General features: G+C 54.2%; 10 protein-coding genes across 10 annotated transcripts; 6 read left to right on the top strand and 4 right to left on the bottom strand.

Moving 5' to 3' along the window:
• Positions 1 to 8: 8 nt before the first annotated feature.
• Positions 9 to 1,360, top strand: B0H18DRAFT_986385 (uncharacterized protein). The gene is made up of 7 exons (XM_048044785.1): positions 9 to 392; positions 458 to 624; positions 672 to 818; positions 882 to 928; positions 979 to 1,188; positions 1,209 to 1,222; positions 1,278 to 1,360. The coding sequence occupies exons 1-7, from the start codon at positions 317 to 319 to the stop codon at positions 1,307 to 1,309; spliced, it is 693 nt and encodes a 230-aa protein (XP_047897428.1). The 5' UTR covers positions 9 to 316; the 3' UTR covers positions 1,310 to 1,360.
• Positions 1,361 to 2,413: 1,053 nt separating this feature from the next.
• Positions 2,414 to 2,957, top strand: B0H18DRAFT_31113 (uncharacterized protein). Its single transcript, XM_048037503.1, has 3 exons — positions 2,414 to 2,581; positions 2,644 to 2,687; positions 2,768 to 2,957. The coding sequence occupies exons 1-3, from the start codon at positions 2,553 to 2,555 to the stop codon at positions 2,902 to 2,904; spliced, it is 210 nt and encodes a 69-aa protein (XP_047897427.1). The 5' UTR covers positions 2,414 to 2,552; the 3' UTR covers positions 2,905 to 2,957.
• Positions 2,958 to 6,567: 3,610 nt separating this feature from the next.
• On the top strand, positions 6,568 to 7,184 carry B0H18DRAFT_952293 (uncharacterized protein; the record flags this gene model as incomplete). The annotated part of the gene is made up of 3 exons (XM_048042087.1): positions 6,568 to 6,734; positions 6,803 to 6,875; positions 6,933 to 7,184. The coding sequence occupies 3 exons, from the start codon at positions 6,568 to 6,570 to the stop codon at positions 7,182 to 7,184; spliced, it is 492 nt and encodes a 163-aa protein (XP_047897426.1).
• Positions 7,185 to 7,958: 774 nt separating this feature from the next.
• B0H18DRAFT_986361 (uncharacterized protein) lies at positions 7,959 to 9,117 on the top strand. The gene is made up of 4 exons (XM_048044784.1): positions 7,959 to 8,488; positions 8,536 to 8,611; positions 8,676 to 8,920; positions 8,981 to 9,117. The coding sequence occupies exons 1-3, from the start codon at positions 8,283 to 8,285 to the stop codon at positions 8,892 to 8,894; spliced, it is 501 nt and encodes a 166-aa protein (XP_047897425.1). The 5' UTR covers positions 7,959 to 8,282; the 3' UTR covers positions 8,895 to 8,920; positions 8,981 to 9,117.
• Positions 9,118 to 9,852: 735 nt separating this feature from the next.
• Positions 9,853 to 10,762, top strand: B0H18DRAFT_30969 (uncharacterized protein). Its single transcript, XM_048037496.1, has 3 exons — positions 9,853 to 10,166; positions 10,219 to 10,416; positions 10,487 to 10,762. The coding sequence occupies exons 1-3, from the start codon at positions 9,891 to 9,893 to the stop codon at positions 10,490 to 10,492; spliced, it is 480 nt and encodes a 159-aa protein (XP_047897424.1). The 5' UTR covers positions 9,853 to 9,890; the 3' UTR covers positions 10,493 to 10,762.
• B0H18DRAFT_1115822 (uncharacterized protein) lies at positions 10,672 to 11,520 on the bottom strand (the record flags this gene model as incomplete). The annotated part of the gene is made up of 3 exons (XM_048033316.1): positions 10,672 to 10,719; positions 10,778 to 11,017; positions 11,080 to 11,520. The coding sequence occupies 3 exons, from the start codon at positions 11,518 to 11,520 to the stop codon at positions 10,672 to 10,674; spliced, it is 729 nt and encodes a 242-aa protein (XP_047897423.1).
• Positions 11,521 to 12,799: 1,279 nt separating this feature from the next.
• Positions 12,800 to 13,693, top strand: B0H18DRAFT_30908 (uncharacterized protein). Its single transcript, XM_048037494.1, has 2 exons — positions 12,800 to 12,856; positions 12,915 to 13,693. Exon 2 carries the CDS (start codon positions 12,946 to 12,948, stop codon positions 13,612 to 13,614), a length of 669 nt encoding a protein of 222 aa, XP_047897422.1. The 5' UTR covers positions 12,800 to 12,856; positions 12,915 to 12,945; the 3' UTR covers positions 13,615 to 13,693.
• On the bottom strand, positions 13,694 to 14,107 carry B0H18DRAFT_30850 (uncharacterized protein). Its single transcript, XM_048037493.1, has one exon. The coding sequence runs from the start codon at positions 14,025 to 14,027 to the stop codon at positions 13,773 to 13,775; it is 255 nt and encodes an 84-aa protein (XP_047897421.1). The 5' UTR covers positions 14,028 to 14,107; the 3' UTR covers positions 13,694 to 13,772.
• A 785-nt stretch (positions 14,108 to 14,892) lies between these two features.
• Positions 14,893 to 16,455, bottom strand: B0H18DRAFT_30848 (methyltransferase domain-containing protein). Its single transcript, XM_048037492.1, has 5 exons — positions 16,088 to 16,455; positions 15,987 to 16,018; positions 15,540 to 15,925; positions 15,161 to 15,484; positions 14,893 to 15,107 (listed from the first exon to the last, which is right to left on the bottom strand). The coding sequence occupies exons 1-5, from the start codon at positions 16,327 to 16,329 to the stop codon at positions 15,045 to 15,047; spliced, it is 1,047 nt and encodes a 348-aa protein (XP_047897420.1). The 5' UTR covers positions 16,330 to 16,455; the 3' UTR covers positions 14,893 to 15,044.
• A 905-nt stretch (positions 16,456 to 17,360) lies between these two features.
• B0H18DRAFT_30840 (uncharacterized protein) lies at positions 17,361 to 18,753 on the bottom strand. The gene is made up of 5 exons (XM_048037491.1): positions 18,428 to 18,753; positions 18,339 to 18,370; positions 17,909 to 18,276; positions 17,584 to 17,841; positions 17,361 to 17,531 (listed from the first exon to the last, which is right to left on the bottom strand). The coding sequence occupies exons 1-5, from the start codon at positions 18,706 to 18,708 to the stop codon at positions 17,472 to 17,474; spliced, it is 999 nt and encodes a 332-aa protein (XP_047897419.1). The 5' UTR covers positions 18,709 to 18,753; the 3' UTR covers positions 17,361 to 17,471.
• Positions 18,754 to 19,125: the final 372 nt, after the last annotated feature.

Below are 19,125 nucleotides of genomic sequence, written 5' to 3'. Positions count from 1 at the left end.
CGACACACGTCACACTCGGCAGCCTCAAGTACTCAGTCAACTCAGTCGTTGCTCGATAGACTCGTTTCTATACTCAACGACGGTTCTCCTAGTATTTTGACTGGCCATGGCAAGATATATTCGAGGTCTCATCGCTCCTGGGACACTTCTTTGATACTGGATCTTCGCCGCGTGCAACATGGGCGACTTCTAGCCCACCGCCAGTGACACTGCCATCTTGCTGGGCGCGACTTTGGATAGTATACTACGCCGCTCCCCTCGCTTCTCAATTTCAGGCAGCCAAATGCTGCTCAGCCGAATGCGACAGCCTGACTGAATGGCTGGCCATACCGAGGAATCAATAGCCCTGTTGAATGAGGGCGAGAGGGACTCACAGGAGGAGCTGAAGCACGGTGTGTCCCAACCCGGATTCATTGGTGTCCAAAGAAGTGCTCACGACGATTGTTCGACCACGCAGTGCAGCATCATCCAACGACTCGACCGAAGCCAACGCTCTCGCAATGGATATCCGCAGCTCTAACTCTCTTCGTCCTTGTTGATCTCCTCGCCTACCTCTTCGTCTTCCGCTCCGTCGTCAACGACATCCGAGCATCAGAGACTGAGCTCGAGTTCCGGGCCCCTACCGTGGACTGGACGATCTCTACCGCTCGGGTGAAACCAATTCGTCGAAGCACGACCCTATCGAGAATGTACCCAGGGTCGCCGCGCTCGTGAATAGCGAAGAACCGGTGAAGGTGTATCCGCTAGACGAACATCGATGGCTGAGTGCATACGGGACGGTGACGCCTCTAAACCGACACCTAAGGGTTTCTGCTACGGTGCGTTCACGCGTACTGACTCTGCTGTGCTAACGAGCGTACTGATCGAGCTCGCACTGGTAGATGCACACCATCCTCCAGTTCAGAGTGATGGACTACGGAATGGAGCGGTGCGCTCTCGCTCTCCGCTTGCCTTCTCGCTCGGATAGCGACAAGCCAGACCAGTCAGCCTCGACCTCTGCGCTGTGGACGTCTCTCACCAGATTGACCCCCTCACACTCTCATGGTCGACTCGCCCTCCGTGTCGATCCGTCGTTGGGACGCTCCACGGAAGCGGCGGGGAGGAAGTGCGCCTGCCGGAGTTCTCGTGCAAGTGGGGCTCACTGTATACGTATGAGGTGTCGTGTGCTGCCATTCGCCTGCGTGCGATGTTGATGTGTGGGCGGATAGGAATGGGACGTGGGGTAAGTGGTCTTCTTTCGGCTCGTCAGATGTGGATGCTGAGCTGAGCGTGTGCAGGTGTGTTCATGTATCAGTTCCAAACTGTCTGAGTGTGTGTTCGTGTATGTGTACATCCACAATATCTCATGTTCTTTCACGAACGATCTGCGGGCCACGCAAGCACTGGGGCAAGTCAATCAGAAATATCTGGAGGTATCACTGTTGTACACTTGTGATGGCAGCATTGATCAGCAAGTACTAACATCCTTCTGTCGGGGCGCAGGCTCAGATTCGGGGAAGGCACAGCGCAAAGTACGACTACTCCGAAAGGCGTTGCTTCTATTAGCGAATGCTGCATGCATGTGTTCCACCCGCTTCGAACGCCTCGATAGAAATGCTGGCATGAAGAGGTTTACGAAGAGGTTAGGCAGGTGCGTAGCTCGCAACGCCTCAAGGACACTGATATAAATCCATTAACGCAGCAGAGACAACCTCTGTTTCCACCGGCAATCATACATACACGCCGTACAGCGCAACCTCCCGCTCAGACACACTCCACGAGTCTCATGTAAGTGAACCACTTTCTAGAACAATGTACAGCGATTGATTGAATGATGCGACCTTCAGTCCACCAGGTACTCACCGAGGATGAGGAGCAACTGAAGTTCTCTGCAACATGCTACGCCGGCGTCGGGCAGTAGGAGCCGGGTCCGCAGCAAGGCTCACCGGCCAAGCAGCGCACTTCGACTGTAGAGTCGAACCAGCGTCAGTAAGTCTTGTCGTCTCCGTACATGATCAATATTGTCGACGACGTACTAGCACGTAAGTCCCTGAGGACGGCAGGCGTAGGCGTAGGGAGCGCAAGGCCCGTGAAGATACCGAGCACGATAGCGATCGTCGAGAAGCACTTCATTGTCGAGATGTTGCTTGGTAGGCGGACTTGCGGATGGTCGAAAACGAAAGGCGAAGCTGGCTTTTATGCAGTGTCGCCCTCCCAGCGCTGGTTGTGAGTCTGCCTCGTTGACTGAGCTGTCGTTCCACGCCTGTCTCGCTAAGACGCTGGTTACTAGATGACTGCCGTCAGGCCGCGGATTGCAAGGGTACATTTTGACTGTGTTTGGCATTCGACTTGTCGACGTTGGACGACTGCCAGTGCCGTCTTTCCACGCACAGGGGCGCGATGATGATTCCTGGCGACACAAGGCACACTCCACTCCCGGGACAGCTACCAGGGACGCGGCAGCTTCGCAGTGCGGTTCAATTCGCTGTCTGTTGCCAGCATCCGGATCGTCCGCCCGCCACGTTGAACTATCAGCTGTAGGCCAACGATCTCAAATCCAATAAATTGCGAACATGCGCGTACTCTTTGATGAGGATTGTAGGTAAGAGTTGTCCTGCTGTAAAGTCATGTCTCCATGCTGATTTGAACGCGTGACATATCCAGGGACGTCTTCCGTGAGCGTTATTGTGGGGACCGAAGAAATATGGGTACGTGGTACTCTTTCAGGGACTTGACAAGCATACTTATCTTATTTGACATCGTGCGCACATTGTATGCTGGAGTGAAGTCGACAGCCTTCAAGGCAGTGGCGCCTATGCCCGGGGTGCCGCGAAAGCCGATTTCTTAATTCACACTCACGGTCGTCCTAGATTGGCGGCCGTGCGTAGGATTCCGTCCTCACTGCAGGACCGACAGGTTATGTAACGGCACGGGATAAGTCGACAATCGAGGTGATACAGCTGGCCCTCATAGCTTGCCTCTCTCGGTGCAATGCTATAGGTGATTCTGCACGAGTTTCAAAGAACTTGAACGCGCTCACTCAATTCTTTTGACTACGCGCACTGCCAACCGTCCGCGTCAGCAACATGCCGAGAATGCCCGCAACATCAGCAAATCGGAAGAGTCGCAACCACCGGACATACGAGCGATAGCACAACGCCCGGCCATGACTCAGATATGTTTGTCTGCCACGGAACTAGGCGGTATGTACCTCCGTCATTCACGACTCCTCATGGCATTGGATCCTCGGTATCATCTTCCTGTAGTAGCAAGTCGCCCAGTCGGTACCGAAGGACCACGACCGTGCTTGCCCGATCCCTGCGGCCGGCGAAGCACTGGGCAGTGGAGAGTCCGCATGTGCAGTATGATTATCTCGGACCCATATGCGCGTTTGGCGTCGGTGCCAGTGAAGTACTCAACACTCACATGCACTCACAATCCAGCAGTACGTAACTCGGAGTTGCGTGGCACAGTCACTCACCACCCAGCCCGGGGCGGTATACAGCATCCGCGCCCACTGTCAATCAGCGTCAGTTGGGAGTGGCCAACATGATGATCACGGATCTTAGGAACCTCCGGCGTTCGCAGTATAACACCTTACGAGCGAAGTGGAGTAAAGCGATAATATATGAGGATCGATGGCGGGTCCAGGCAGAACAAGGAAGGTGAAGATACAGCGAATGTGGAATGGCAGGTCCAGCAGAGGAAGGAAGGTGACAATACAGCGAATGTGAAATACAGGTGCGCTTCCTGACACCAAAAGGCCTTGCTACTCTGTAACGCACGAAGCGTGAAGTTGGAGATGATTCTTCGTATGCCGGAGCAAACGGCGATGAAGCCTCTGCGAAGATGCACGATGAATGGCATGACGAGCTGACTTGTTGAATGACAGATCTGTTAGCCTGGGCATACTCGAGGGGGCAGGCTATGCACTTACACACCTTTACCGGTTACAAGGGCTGCACAGAACCTTCCACCATCAAAGCGCGCGGTCACATCACTCGCAGGCCTAAGGAATTGAGCATCGGTGGGCTTTGCGCGGCGGCTGGGTGCTATCGGAGTCCCAGACTCAACGTCAAGGAAGTTCAACGAGGAGGCTATGTCGACGCACGTTCTGTGGTACCAAGGAATTGTGCATCAGTCGGTCGCGGTGCTCGCTGATTGTGGGGAGCGAGAAATTCAGCGTCCGTTGGATGGGCTGCACGACGCTGCGGTGCGAGGAACCCAGCATCGGTGGGCCGGACGACGATCGGGGCTGCGAGCGCCGGAATCGCTGCACAGAGAGCTATGAAGAAAACGGTGGCGACTTTGACGTGGACCATCGTGTCAGAGTGTCTGTGAAGCTGAGAGATGGATGTCAGGCGTAGAGACGACTGGAAGCCAAATGGATTCGGCGGGGTATTTAAACGAGTTGCGATCGCGGCGTCCCCGGAGGGCGATGAACACGGAGCACAGGCTCAAGAAGCCTCTATCATAGGAAGCTTATAACACCGAGGATCCGGGCGCCATCGAGGCGCACCTGCTGCAGAAGCCCTTGGATGGCGGAAGTTCCCGGGACCGAGAGCCATACTACGACCAACTATAGCTAGGGATTCTTCGTGGCGGCTGCGACATCTCTCGCTCGTCATGGATGGTGTGTAGGCGGTGACTTGAGGTCATGACCATCAAGTCTTGACATTTGGAACACCCTGCGTGTATGTAACGGCGACCTCCTGCGACTCGGATGCGGTCTTGGGCTTTTTGACCGTGATCACGCCTGATGACGCTTACTCAACTGTCAACTCCGACAGATAACAACAAGGAAAACAGAAGATGAGAAGATGAGAAGCGGTATGCGCTGAACGGATTCAGACTAGTAGCGCACATAGCGATGCCGCAGTCACAATGGCGCATGGAGGATGCTGATGGGCACATTCGAGGTGAGCCAATAGGATGACATCGCCGAAAGACTGTAAACAGTACTTACAAATCCTAGAGACCTCGTCATGCTACAGCTTTGAAGTCTTTTGAAAATCCGAGGACGAGCAGTTACATTGAAGCAATATTCAAATGGTATGTAGTCAGTACGCACAGACTTATGCCAAATTGGATGCCGGGAAGTCGCCGCGGGCCGGAGGAGGTCTAGAGGAGTACGATACGATCAAACATCGAGCCTCTTTCACAGCTCCTCATCCCGGCCTCAGTCTGACTCGGACGCAGACGGTTGGAATCGTTGACATGCTTGTTTGTATCTAACTAGTCCTGACTAGTATGCTCTAGGGCTGTGCAGAGCGTCTCTGCACTGGCTGCACCCACTGACACAGACTCAACTTACAGCTTCAAGCTTCAAGCCCAGTCGTATGGCTCGCAACGGCCGTATCCAGCAAGAGGCCAATAACCACCCATTCTCTGTGACGTTGCCCTCGTGTTAGTAAGATTAGCTTGTTGAGGGCGCAAACGTTAGTCACGCCGTAAAGCAGAACTTTTCCGATGTGATGAGAAGGCCTTGATATTGACGCGGCCAGTTGAATGTGCCTCTTCCGATGGCACGACATCGTAAGGTATGTTGCATTGGATTATGCCTATCTCATCACGAAGGCTCGCTCACGACAATCCACAGCTGATTTCCCTGCCATTTTATGAGACTGTTTGTCGTATTTTGACCCCGGAAAATATGGCGAAACTACCCCGTCGATATGTACCTGTCGTCTGTTTCGCCTCAAATCATCAAACTAACCCAGCGTATTTATTTGTTGCGATGAAGCAGATCCACCATCCAACAGACACCATGACTACGGTTCTGCAAGGTCAATGATGTGTACCCTCTCGGCATTGCTGAATACATCCGTGCGTCTTGACGGTTTCTTCAGTGATTCATGCAATGCCTGATGCTGATGTCATCGATGAGGCAGAAAGGGACTACCAATTGGGACCACTCGTAGTCTCTCCTGAACTGTATCATGGGGATAAGACACTCAGTGATGGCCCCGAGAGCAGGCAACGTGCGTCCAGCATCGGTTCTGAATATGCTGTCAATAGTGTCTGACGCTGTACTGCGCCATAGGGGCTGTTCCAGACATCTAGCGGTAGCGCACAAACCGAAGCATTGACACCGCAGCGATTCTCGCATTTCGCCGTGCGAGCAGCTCGCCTTAGGGCGGCAAATTAGACTCAAGACACTGGAAGATGCTTTGCACGCGGGTTCGCAGTGCTCGTCCCCAGGACGTCCTTGTCCGCACTGCATTACAATCCCGCCTGGCGCTCCGAAGAACGAATAGAGTGAAGCCATCGAGCGGAACGACCCCGACCATCAGCGCTCCAGCCCCCTTGCAAGTCCGAGTAGGGCAATTGTGTTAAATTGCCAGGCACGACGTATCCTGTTCGCCCTTTCGAAGCCAATTACATACACAAGTGACGCAAATGCCACCGTCTCGCGAATCTGCGGTGCCGTAATAGGATTCGGCGCGCGGAATGTGGCTTCCATTTGCGCAGACCATCGATCGCACAATGTGTCGTGTCCACATATGGTGCGTATTTCTTGGTTCAAACAAGCTTATAAATAAGAGCATCCGTCTGCGATGACTTCACGCCTCCCCTCAATCCACCGCAATGTCCACTGGCAACACTCTCCGTTTCAATACCATCGACGGAATTATCGCCTCCGTTCCCATGGCGCAAGGCAATTACTTACGTGCAGAAGCGAGGATCATTGTAGACATGCTCAAGGACGACATGACCGCAGAGGAGAGTCAAAGCTGCGCTGCATGGAATCAACAGTGAGTCGCAACTCCTCGACTCCAGCTGACCGAGATCCAAGCTTCTAACTGCCTTCACATCATGACAGCGTCGAAAACAGCAAGGCGGGTGGATCAGCATGCTACCTGGACGCCGCAGAAAGATTCTGGAAGTTTGCCGTAGTATGTATCCGTTGAATGACGAACCCGCCATATGTTCCTGATTGTGTCGCGATTCAGCAAACCTACCACGGCATCGCCAACCGTCGTAGCGCTGACGCTGTCAGACCACTGCGTCCCGCAGAGCCTCCTGTCGCACCGCCCCCTCAGTCTGCTCCTGCTCCTGTCCCACTACCGTCGGCAATGCCGCAACAGCGGCAACAACCATTTCCCGCCGTGTCTACGCCTGACCCACATGGACAGACAGCCACTGGCAATCCCCCACCATGGTACCGTCCGAGACACACGGCGGTCGCGTACGTTCCGGTCTAGTAGCTGGGTGGACTCCGGTCCATCCGCACGTCTTCCCGTGGTATCATCATCCCTGTGAGCTCTAAAATTATCTGTTTACCGGACGTGTAAAACCCTGACAATGATATGGTACTAGGGTCGCGCTGATATAACCTCGAGCCTAGCACGTCCGGACGATTGGAAATGCCCAACAGTTTTTCTAAGCCACGCTCACCGGCCATAGAGACTTGAAACGTAGAATTGTGATAGATGACTCGTTATATTAACACAAGGAAATCTCGAAGGGGCGATTGTTGAACACTGTGGAACTGGCCGTGATATGATGATAAAAAGGTGTTCAGTGTGGTGGAAATGGCGCTATCATTACAAATGAAGTGTCTTACGGTGCCGATGTGCATATTAGCCATCCAATATGGACGCCCCCTTCGAGCCCCTTCGTCTTAATTTCTCCATCCGGAACGCCACAACCGCGTCGCTGACAAATCAAACACGTCGGTGGCTGGGTGGCGCCTAGCGTTGCTAACCTAGACACAGCCACTTATCCACATAACTTACGTATATCCTCTTCCTCCTTACACTGGCAGCATTCTTCATGTACGCATGCTCTCAATGGTACATTACTTGCCCAACATCATATACCCAGTTCGCGAAGTCTATCGACCTCCAAGGGACGTGTTGCCCCGCACTGCATTGCGTCCTAGTGGCGATGCCCTTCCTATTGAGGACCTGTCAGTCAGGGAGACAGACGTGCGTACATTCTGTAGAGGGCAGGTTAGCCAGCTTACGGCGGTGGACCTGACGTGAGTCACCTCCGCCCTCGCGTCCGCGATGACACGTGTAAGAGTACTTGAGCTGGCTGTCGACTATCGTCCACACATACCCCGTCCTTCCCGTTTTGTGCGAGCTGGCGATTCTGTACGGGTAAGTACCGCCCTCTGTCTGCGTACGTTTACGTACTCTCGAGCTTCCCTTCCATTTTCAGCGCAGCGCCCCTCTCCCCTCCTTCCTCTTCGAGCTACATGTCGGGCAGTCCCTCGAAGAGGATCAACGCCCCTCAAGGATAAAAAGACAGAGGTATGTGCCGTGCATGTCTCCTAATCCTCTCACAGTCCCATCATCATGCTCACCGCTTTGCAACTGCAAACTATACATTCCATTATCGACGCCGTCGAGAGTGAAGACTCCCCGTCTGGACTTTTCCACTCCAGCGAGCGGAAGTATCGCCGTGCTCAGTACTTGACAAGTCAAGCACACAATATTCTCGTAACTCTGCGTGACGAAATGAATGCCGTCGACCAAGAAACCTACCATGCTCTGTATTCTCGGTATGTCCGCCGGATACCTCCCGTTCTGCGCTCATAGCCCATTGTAGCCTCGAGACTACAGCGAACTTCTATGATTCTTCTCGCTATCTCCAGGTTGCAGAAGAGTTCTGGGATTTTGTGCTAGTAAGCCTCAACCACGCATACATAATTGATATGTACAACTCATCCCGATTTTTACCACATGCAGGGCGTCTTTCAGGGTGTTTCCTACCGCTTCGTTACTGGTCAAAACCAGCCCGGTCCCGCTTCTCCCCCACCTCCCCGATCCGTGTCTGCGCCGCTGTCTTCTCCCAAGACTGCCGCTAGGACAGTAGCCACCCCTCCGCCTCCATACAATCGGTATCCTCCATCCCCAGTATACTTTGTACCCGGATGGGTGACCGGCTGGATGCTGGTCTCGCAATAGCACTTCACTTGATCATCGCGACCTTCGTGAGTACATTCTCACCCTGTCACGTTGTTTGCTTTCAATGAACTGTTTACCATCTTTAGGTTCTCTATTGTAACGTGTACCTTCGATAGCTTGCAGAGGATGAGTACGGACTGCTAATGCTTGTATCCTACCCATGTATTCATAGTATTTCCGATCACATCACACCATCGTCTATATAAATCACCTGTGATCATGACATAGTATCCCGTTCAAATAGGAAAGCGAGCAAGGTGAGTGATTTATGTACAGACACGACCACGCGTATGTGCCAGTGAATAGGTGACGAGACCGAGCCCCCACAATATGGACCATAAGCCTATCACTTACCCGGTAAGGCGCTCCGCTAGAAGTCATACACCGACTGTACAGCTCAAGCACCACGGTGTACTCGAGGCAGTAGGCTGACATGTCAACGGGCACGGTCTGCACCCTCCGTTTACTATCCGCTTTGTTCTGATCTACTGTATGCGTGCATGCTGAACACCTTTTTCACGCCTGCGCTATGTACAAGTGAAACGTCATACGACGTGATTGAAGATGCAACAGTGTGTTGTGCACAGAGACTGCCTCAGTCACTCAGTGTGTGCGCCTGAGTAGACGTAGGTCCCAGATTCTCATTCTCATGAGCCATCAACTGATGGAAAATGAGACAGAAAAATGACGACGCTTGGAGGGAAGGCCTGGTCGCCGCCGCATTCCCGGCGGTTAACGCGACTCGGAAGGACGGCAATAATCGTAAAGACTATCCTATCACTGCAAGATCCAGATCCCACAGCAGAGTGCACCAACTGCACCCACGCCGAGGTGCTGTGTCCATTATTTCAGAGAAAGCAGCGAATACAGTGTACACCGCCTCGACGCTCTCCTACCATTTTTGGCGTAGTCGGGCATACTGGTCACGGTGGCGTACATGGGGAACAAACGTTTTAACCCTGGGTCTGCCATTTCTTCCCTGTCCACGACACCTTAATGCTCACTCCTCACCAACTACAGACGATCAATGCAATTGTTCACAACATCGAAGTAGAAGAACACGTTGAACAACTCGCGACAGTCGACCGCCAGCGAAGGCACGCAGAGCGCGTCGCACGGGCCGCACACACCGTCCTTCACATGCTGAGAGACGATATGAGAACGAGCGACCGTATGGACTACGATGCACTGTACGCTTCGCTGGAGAATGCTACCCAGCATGGTGCGAGACGGCACTCGGAGGCTGCGACGGCGATGTGGCGTTTCGCTGTGGTGCGTCTGCAGTCCCTTCATCTTCGACAACCACTCACTGATAATGTCCTAGCGTGTCTACAATCGACTCGCCTCCCATCGCCCTGCATCCTGGCAGCGTCATACTGCACCGTCCTCGAACGCGCCACAACCGGCGCATCCACAGGCGGCGTCGCGGAGGTTCAACTCGATGCCAACATGGAGATACGCGCAATGGCCGGCACGCTACGTCCCAGTGTGGCATTGGATGCCTATGCTCGCGTGGTATCCTGTAAGTAGAATGCGTCGTTCGTGTTTGGTGCGACGCCACAAGAGAAGGCTGACACGTGACCGTTCCTCAGGTATAATTCGGATACCTCCTCCATCCCGCTCGGGCCCAGAACAACAACCGTCGAAGGTCACTACCTGTACAACACCGCTGTCATCCTAGATTTGTGGAATTTCCCTCTAATGGCATGACATACACTATGATTCGTATGCCTACCGCGATCGTATCTCACGATGCTCATCGAGTGTTCATGTCGGATCACCTCGACGGTGCCATAATGAGCGCACGGATGTTTAGAAATGAATACTGAAAATTTGAGTGGAAGTTAGTCGTCATATTGCGATGCACAGAGTGAAGTACAGACCTCCACAGCGTCGTCGTCTCGCTCGTGGACAGCGAACGGTCTCATACCCACACGTTCGAGTGATTCCCACAAGCCATGGAAAGCCGTCGCATCAAGCATGTCATCGTAATGGTCTTCTGGTCGTATCACAAGAACTAGTTGTCCTACCGGGAGCACCTGTGCGTCGTCGCCCAAGGTCGACGGCGCCAGGTTTGGAAGCGACATCAGGGCACGGACTGTCTCGCTGAAGGGCAAGTCGATCTGAAGGTAGTGTCAGAGTCGAGAACCGAATGTGCTATACTTGCTGGATGAATTAGGCGCACTCGCAGAATGTCCACAGGCCTCGTCTTGGGCCCGCCCAACAACCGCTCCAGCGTGTAAGTATGCTTGTCTTCACCGCAGGAATCATGAACATCTCGAGCTTGTTGCACCAACTGCGGCGATCCGGCGCTCGGTCCCCGCGGTTGACCCAGCCCGACCCAGCCTCGGCCCCCGGGATGGCTTCCGCCGCCTGTCGTCATGTAGATGCGACCATGTCCGAATTGCGCGGAGCCCGGTGTGTAGGCCGTGGTCAGGCAATCCGGGGCAGCCTCAAGGACCTGCGTCACAAAAGAGTCGTTCCTGGGTCCAATTGTGACGACGGCACATTGAGATCGCCTAGCCTCCGCAAGGTGGTCCAGATCGCAGACCCAAGACGTGCCTACCAGGGTGAGAGGGTATGGGCAGTGGAAGGATGTCGGATAGAGCTGCGCTGCGGTAGCCATTAGCTTGCGGCACGCGTCAACTGGTCTGCGGAGCGGCGTACAAAGTATTATCATGTTTGGCATGACACTGCGATGTTGTCGTGTTCAGCCCTAGCAGCGCGAAACGGGGGTGAGAGTACGAACCTGTCATTCAATCTCCATTCATTCATTAGCTCGTTACGCGTCGCTATAGTTTTGCCATATTGCACTTCCGCATCGTAGAGCAAGTGCTCGAGCGTCCTTGCACGCCGAGTGCGATGTATGCCCCGAGTTGTGGAGTATTCGAACCAAAAGCACAACAGAGCAAAGCTTGCAAACAGCGTGCCCGAGCAGAATAGCCAGCACAAAACACTGCGCGGGGGAGCCATCGTAGGTGCAGCGATAGCGACAGTACGACGGGAGCAGGGAAGCCCGCGCCGCGCGTGAACCGGTACATCTTATGCACTGCACAGACGCGCCGCAGAAGCGTCCCGGAGCCAAGTATCTTGACATTCGGTCGATTGAATGACTGCGTGCCTGAGTTCGTCCGCAAGATATGACCATGCGGCTTGCACAGGCCGTGTCACGGCTGTCGGCGGCAAACCCGTGAGCGTGTCAAATCTGAGAAGGGTACATAGTGAGCAGTAATCTTGATAACTTAGCGTGCTTGGACAACGTACTGAGAGCTCCGCCAGTTGAAGGTGAGCTGCTTTGCAATGGCAGTACTGAGTAGCCCGGGCTCCGGGGCCCCATACATTGGCGAGAAGTTTTGTGTGTGTGACAAGAACTCAGAAGCCTGTTTTAACGTCAATTGTCAATGGTGAATCATGTATCTTTGGTCGAGATCAGTACCAACTGAAAGCGTGTCAATTTGAAGCGGATATCTCTATGACTTTGTCTAATGTCGTTTTACTGACGCTGAACCGGTAATGCAATCACGTTTGCATTACTGTCCTGCACCCGCAACACAAAGGTTTCCCATTTTAACCTGCTAGACTTAGTTCATACATCTTGAGCACACCCTTAAATATTTCAAGGCCAGAAGGAGGGCGGGAACATGTCGTCTGCACGTCTGCAAATGAGCGACTGTGTTCGCCGCCAAAACTGGCGCTGCAGAATAGGCGCTGAAATCGCACCTTTCGATTTTCCTGAGGTGCACAGAGCAGGTAGCTCTTAATGCGTACGAGAGAATAGTAAGACAGCATGTGGCGACATGATGCACATTTTCCGTGCGCACACGGAGGAAGAAACCCGCCAGTTTGCATTACTGTACCGTTTGCATTACCGGTTCAGCGTCAGTAGCCCACATTGCACTGCTTGGCAACTGGCTTGTTCCTGACCGTGGTTGACGTCGAGACAGCGTTGTATCGCCCGAACGGTGAGATCCTAGTCTACCTGATATTGACTCAAATGTCGAGTGACATCAGTATTTTCAGAATAGCGATACTTACCGTGACAACTTGAATCATGTACCGCGATTATGCAGTGACGCCACAATCTTCCGATTCTTCCCTGGCAGACTCGTTGCAAACACTGCGAGTCTCTCCGGATCCAAACAGTGAGGAAGACGACGCCCCAATACAAACACTCCCTTCGCTGAGCGAGGAAGACCGACTACGAGTCCAGGGCTCATCGCCATCGGAGATCCGCGAATGGGCCCTCTCTGAAGCATCCTTGTTCCCTTTCGGTTTATACGCCTACCGCCTTCGTGCGCTCTCCAACTCGACCTTGCCCGTGAACAGGCTGCCACCCGAAATTCTCTTCAAAATCTTCGAATTCTTTCGTCAGGACTCGCTTTGTTCGGGCTCGAGGTGGGTCGCCAAGGTCATGGGCGTATGCCGGTATTGGCGAGAAATCCTTGTCTCTTCCCCCCTGGCATGGTCCATCATTGATCTCAGAGACACCATCCATTTCATACAGCTCTGTCTATCACGCTCTGAGGACGTAGATCTTCATGTGGCATTCTATCATCCAGTGTCCGAGTCGTGCCTGTTCGCCATTGATGCGCCTTCGATTCCGAACGAGTTTGCTCAGCACCTTCATCGCATTTCCCGACTCGAATTGTCGTCGGATAGCCTCCTCGGGCTAAACAGAACTCCCTCCTATCGATGCTGGACAGTCCGATGCCACGGCTGACGGAGTTAAGTATACGGTGTGAGGCCAACGACGGCATACCACTCCGTCTCAATAGCACCCATTTCCCTCGGCTTCAAAGGCTGTCTCTTCATCGTCTGTCCATGGCATGGGATCCATTGGTGCTCCCTCAGTTGACGACCCTTACTCTCACTAGGTTATCAAGGGGCAAACAGCCCACGCTGGACACACTGATCCAATTCCTCGAGGCAGCACCTTCGTTGCGGGAGTTGACTCTCCGCAAGTCCGGTCCTATGCTTACGCAATCTGTTCCTCCCCTCCGAGCCGCCCAGTATCTTGAGCTCGGTACGGACCCTCATCTTCCGTGGGGAGACCTCACAATGCCGCGCTCTGCTTTCGCGACTTTCGTTTCCAGGTGCCACTCGCATCTGGCTTGCGATCGATGCCTCACCCATGACCAGCAGCGTTCCTTCCGTACCTGTTGACCCCAAGGAGACGTTCAAAGATATAAAGGATATCACCGAGCTCGTCGGCTCTCTACCGGCTATGCGCACGGTCTCGATCCAAATGAGGCAGCGATACTTTTCCCTCGGCGCAGACCCAAGTCGCGTCGGATTCAGCAAGGAGTACCCCTTGCTCCACGTCGAATTCAAGAAACTCTGTTGCGCTACTGGGACCCGATCCAACGGCCTTTTTCAGATATTTCTCTCAGAATGCCTGGCATGTTACCACGCTCCTTGACATCGCTTAGCCTAGATGATGATAGTACGTCTGTCGTCGAGGTTGATTCAGAGCATTGGAAGCAAGTACTCGTATCCTTCCCGCGTCTGCGAGTACTATGTGTTATCTCTACACCATCCATCCTTGGACCCCTGTTTCAAGCCCTTCGACCGACGGACGGCCTCCTTCCGTGCCCGAAGCTCCAATGTTTCATCGTAGGCTCTGCGCGACTCTCGGAAGTAGACGACGAGCTTGACCAATTGTTGGGAGCTCTGTACAAGTGTCTCAAGGCGCGCTCGCGCGCGGGCGCACGGCGGCTCCAGGAACTGCAGTTGCGCTTCCCGCGTGCGACGCAGTCCGAGTCCGCTGCGACGAGGGAAGGTTACACTCGACGCTTCCGGGCGTTGGTGGATGTGCTCAGGGACGTCGAAAGCGGTACAACTAGATGACCATTCCGTCTCGGAAATATCCTCTGTATCCCCTGTTCAGCCTGTCTGTCCATACATGACAACCGTGCTTTCAGTGATGAACGTGTTGAGTAACGCCTTCGTCCCCAGTCGCCGATTGAAGACCCCCATCATCAGATGCGGTTCTATCACAATCAATGTCTGCGAGCATGTAGAGAGCATTGAACGACGATTATAAAATACATTGGTACTCGGAAGGAAAGAGTCCGCTGCCCCTGGCACGGCAAAGCTGTGCAGATTAGTTAGGATGTGACGAGAGTCCTCGCTGGGAGGCGGCATCTGCAACTAGTAAGCGATGTAACGGTCCGAGACCAACGTATGGTCTCCGCGGATGTTGAGCAAAGAGTACTGGGCATCCGGCGTCAGCCCCTGTCCTCCATGAACGCAGACGCGCCGCTCACCTCGACAAGGTCCGGCCGCACCCCGCGGACCAGGTTCACGTACACCAGGTTCGGCTCCGCGAAGAACGGGCGCAGGCCGACGGCCTCGAGGGACTCCCACCAGCTGTTGAAAGCGGCGAACGTGTCGTGCCCCGAGCCGGAGCGCGCGTGCAGCTCGATCTGCAGCTGGCCGATCGGGAGCGTAGGGAGCATCGACGGCGGCGGCGGCGGCGGGCCGTGCGGGTTGGACGGCGGCGGCGGTGGGGGCGGCCTGTTGGCCGCCTGGGCGATGTGGTATGCGAGGAAGGACGCGAGCGCATCAAACTCGGCGCCCTCGATGTCAACCTGTGCGAACTGATGTTTCAGCGTGAGTTCTTGGGACGCAGCGCGCAGGGCTCACCTTCAGGATGTCGATGAAGGAGTGGCCGTTCATCGCCATGAGCGTCTGCAGCGTGTAGAACGGCGGGTTCGCGTCCGGGCCATAGTTGTCCGTAGAGCCGAGCCCCCACGACCGGAAGTGCGACCGGGAACGCAGGTTCGAGTCCTCCGTGATCTCAGGCCCGAAATTGGGCACGCTGAAGTCGTAGCCCCAGACCTGGCAGCGCGGGGCGGCACGCATGAGGGCGGCCTCGAAGGACGACTCGTTGTTGATCCCGAAGGAGTAGATCACGCAGGAGTCTTGCTGAGCGATGCGCTCGAGCCCACAGACCCACTTGCCGCCGTCTCCGAGGGCACCGACGCGCTCGACGCGGTGCGGGCAGCGGAATGACGGAATGTAGAAGTCCCCTACAGACGAAACCGATGGATTTTGAGTTCTCCTGCGGCGCTGCATGTTTCATGCACTTACACAGAGTATAGAAATCATCTTGTGGTGGGAATCTAAAAGGAAGATGAGTGTCAGAATGGAGATGTCGAGGCGCCAACACGCCGAAAGCGGATGGTACGCACGCCTGAACGCGCTCCGGCGTCGGTCCCCACTTCCGCACCATCCCGTCTCTCTCTCGCAACGTCTGCTGGTACCGCCTATCCTCCTCGAGTATCCATGTCTTGAGCGGATTGCGCTTGAGGTAGTGCTCGTCTGGTGGGCCCTGGGCGTAGATGAAGACGAGACCAAGGAGGATGAAGCCGAGGATGGCTAAGTAGCGCGGGTGGCGCGCGACGAAGTGTTTGGCGGAAGCTGCGTGTGCCATGAGAGATAAAGTCTGCGATGGTGGCCCGTTCAAAGGAGTGTAAAGGCCTGTTGAAGGCGGACTGGGGAAGGACAAGGCGAGTGAGGGATGTTTCGGACTCGGATGTGTTGTGCTGGCCGCAGCCTGGCGGTCCGCTCCCAGATCATCTCGGCAAATGTTGCTCCACAACCCTCGAATCGCACCCTCATCGCAACGGACCCTCGTGTCCCCTTTCTCAAAACAGGGGTCATTGTGCTTACTCCCGCCTACTTACTACTCAATGACGGAAGGGCAGCTAGCACTCAGTCGGATCGACGGAGCTTCTTGAGGACAAGCGTCAGGTAAGTATCGGCTTAGATTTCGACCAGTACTCAGTCTCTTGATTGCTACTTGCTTTCTCTCGAAAGATAGCCTTGACCCTTGGGAACGTAAGTGGTCCAGGGTACCCTTCAATCCGTCGCCATGCTCCCTCTGTCTCTGCATGACTGGTGCAGTTGCACGCGCGCATTCCCGGCGCCTAGGACAACTCATCACGAAGCACAACACGACACTTGCTGCGCCGGAGGAAAGAAGCTGTATACACTCCTCAATTCGGAAGGACTACTCTATACGGCTTCCCATCCATCTCCGTGATCCTGTCGGTGTAATCCAGTGTCTTCTGTTGGACTGACGTATGGCTGTGAGCTCATAACCACATTCATGAATACTCCGAGTAACCAAGTCATGCACAGGGCGGTGCGTGCTCTTTATTGCTGGCGCGTGTGCGATACCATCCTTCGATTGCATTCGATTGCATGACAATTGTCAGCGCAAGCCGAAGACGCACATGCGAATGCTGCTCGTCGTTCGTCTATTCGGCGGAAACGTTCGATCACTCAACGCGTGCTGTGCCAGTGCAATTGCTTACCACAACATCAAGGCTTGCCAGGGCACTCAACTGATGCTATAAGGGCTACGTCCTTGCCCAATACCGATGTTGAGCTCAAATTGAGCCCAGCCTCAGTCGGCTCGGTCAAGGTTGGCACTTTGGCCACGAATGCGGGCCGCTGGACGGAAGGGGTACTGGCAGAAGGCAACACAAACTTGCCGTCATAATCTCAAGAGCAAAGACAGGCCACCGATGTTAGGAGTAAATAATGTAGGCTTTCGTATGCCAAAAGTGGTCACAACTCCGTGAGTGATCTCATGAGACTACGAGGGCCGCGAATGTTGATCCACGAATACTGTAGACAAGAAGATCAACGAGTTGATACGTTCAGCCCAGCGCCTACATACCTCGAGGTACCCATCATCGCCCACTTCAGCCGCAAATGGCCTGAGTCCGGCATACTCCAGGATCTCCCACCAATACCTAAGCTCCGAGAAGCCGAGCATAGGCGTCCCATCACTCCGCATCGCGTCCAGGCGCAGCTTCCAGATGAGCTGTCCGACGCGGCGCGGCGCAGGATTGACGGGGAGCTCGCCAAGCGGCCCTGTCCTGGCAGGTACTATATTAGCGAACTGGAACAGAGTGGCTCTGGCAGGATGGTTTATCTGGTGTCACATATGAAGCACGTTGAATCAGGGGAAGAGCTAAGGTCAAGGTACCGATTACACTCACTCTGAGGATGTCGATGAACTTGTGTTCTCCACGCAGAAGACGATGCCACGGCGAAACGTACGCCTCCTCGGTATCCCTCTCATAGTCTACGTCGGAGACGACCAGCATCCGTTCGTCAGTGCCCGACTGATGTTTACCCGGCAGGGCGATGTGGGAGAAGCCGTTTCGTGACAAGTCGTATGCAAAAACCTCGCAGTGTTCAAGCGTCTGCGACAGACCATCCTGCAGTTCGCGTAGATCGCGCGCAGATGCGAGCGAATAGACGATACAGGACGGTTGCTTCGCTATCAAGCCGAGTCCGCATATCTGGTGGGGGCCCACTTGCGACACCTCGTGCAGACACTGGAAGGCAGGAGGGAATACTTTGACTGTATCCAGGTTCTGCACGTTTAGCTGCCTGGGACGGATTCTACAGGCTTGCTACACGCACGCAGTGTGGATGTGCTATTCCACGATGGGGGACTGGACCAAGAGCAGATGAGCAATGGCGTGTGTAGAACGAAGACGGCGGGCGCGTACTGGTTCGTCAGTTCGAGCTCCTCAATGAGTCTACCCCGGTCTTGTATTGCTTTGGAGTATTTTTGCTCGTGCAGTTCGAGTTGGTAAGTGATATGATCGTCAGGATACTCCTCTTGCGGACTTCTTTCTGCTCTTCTGTACGGGAGTGCGATCCTGCGTATAGAAATAATATCGCGCAGCCGACGGTAGCGAGGAAACCGCAAGCAAGACGACTGTACGTGTGCATCGTTGTCGACCTTCGGAGGATGGATGCTGCGTAGCGTCACGACCACGTATGCCATGACATTATATAGGAGGGAGTATGATTGCGATTGGTTTACGACAGCTTGATATTTTTCAACAGAGACTTCATCATCAACATCACTGAGAGATGGTGAGCGTCCATCTGTCAGTCAGACGCACAGGCAACCTTTCATGATTCGGTAACGAGTATGTAGCGTCGGCATGTCTTACCAGACAGTGACCAGGGCGAGCTACTGTGGCATAGTGATGTCATCGCCGAAAGTCTGCAACTGCTGGACTCTTCAGAACAGCAGAGCACGTTGTTTGCTTGTTGCGGTTAATAAATGCTGAATTCATCATCATCTTCAGAACAGCAGGACCTTTAAAGATGTGAGTGCGGTTTGTTGGCATCTGTCGCTGAACTAACGCCCGAAACCACGCAAGCTAGAGCCTGAGGGCACTTCCGAGTCGGCGAG

Source organism: Fomitopsis serialis (genome assembly GCF_022376445.1).
Source record: "Fomitopsis serialis strain Sig1Antser10 chromosome Unknown B0H18scaffold_10, whole genome shotgun sequence".
In the NCBI taxonomy this organism is placed as follows: domain Eukaryota; kingdom Fungi; phylum Basidiomycota; class Agaricomycetes; order Polyporales; family Fomitopsidaceae; genus Fomitopsis; species Fomitopsis serialis.
This window is presented reverse-complemented; position numbering and strand designations above follow the sequence as displayed.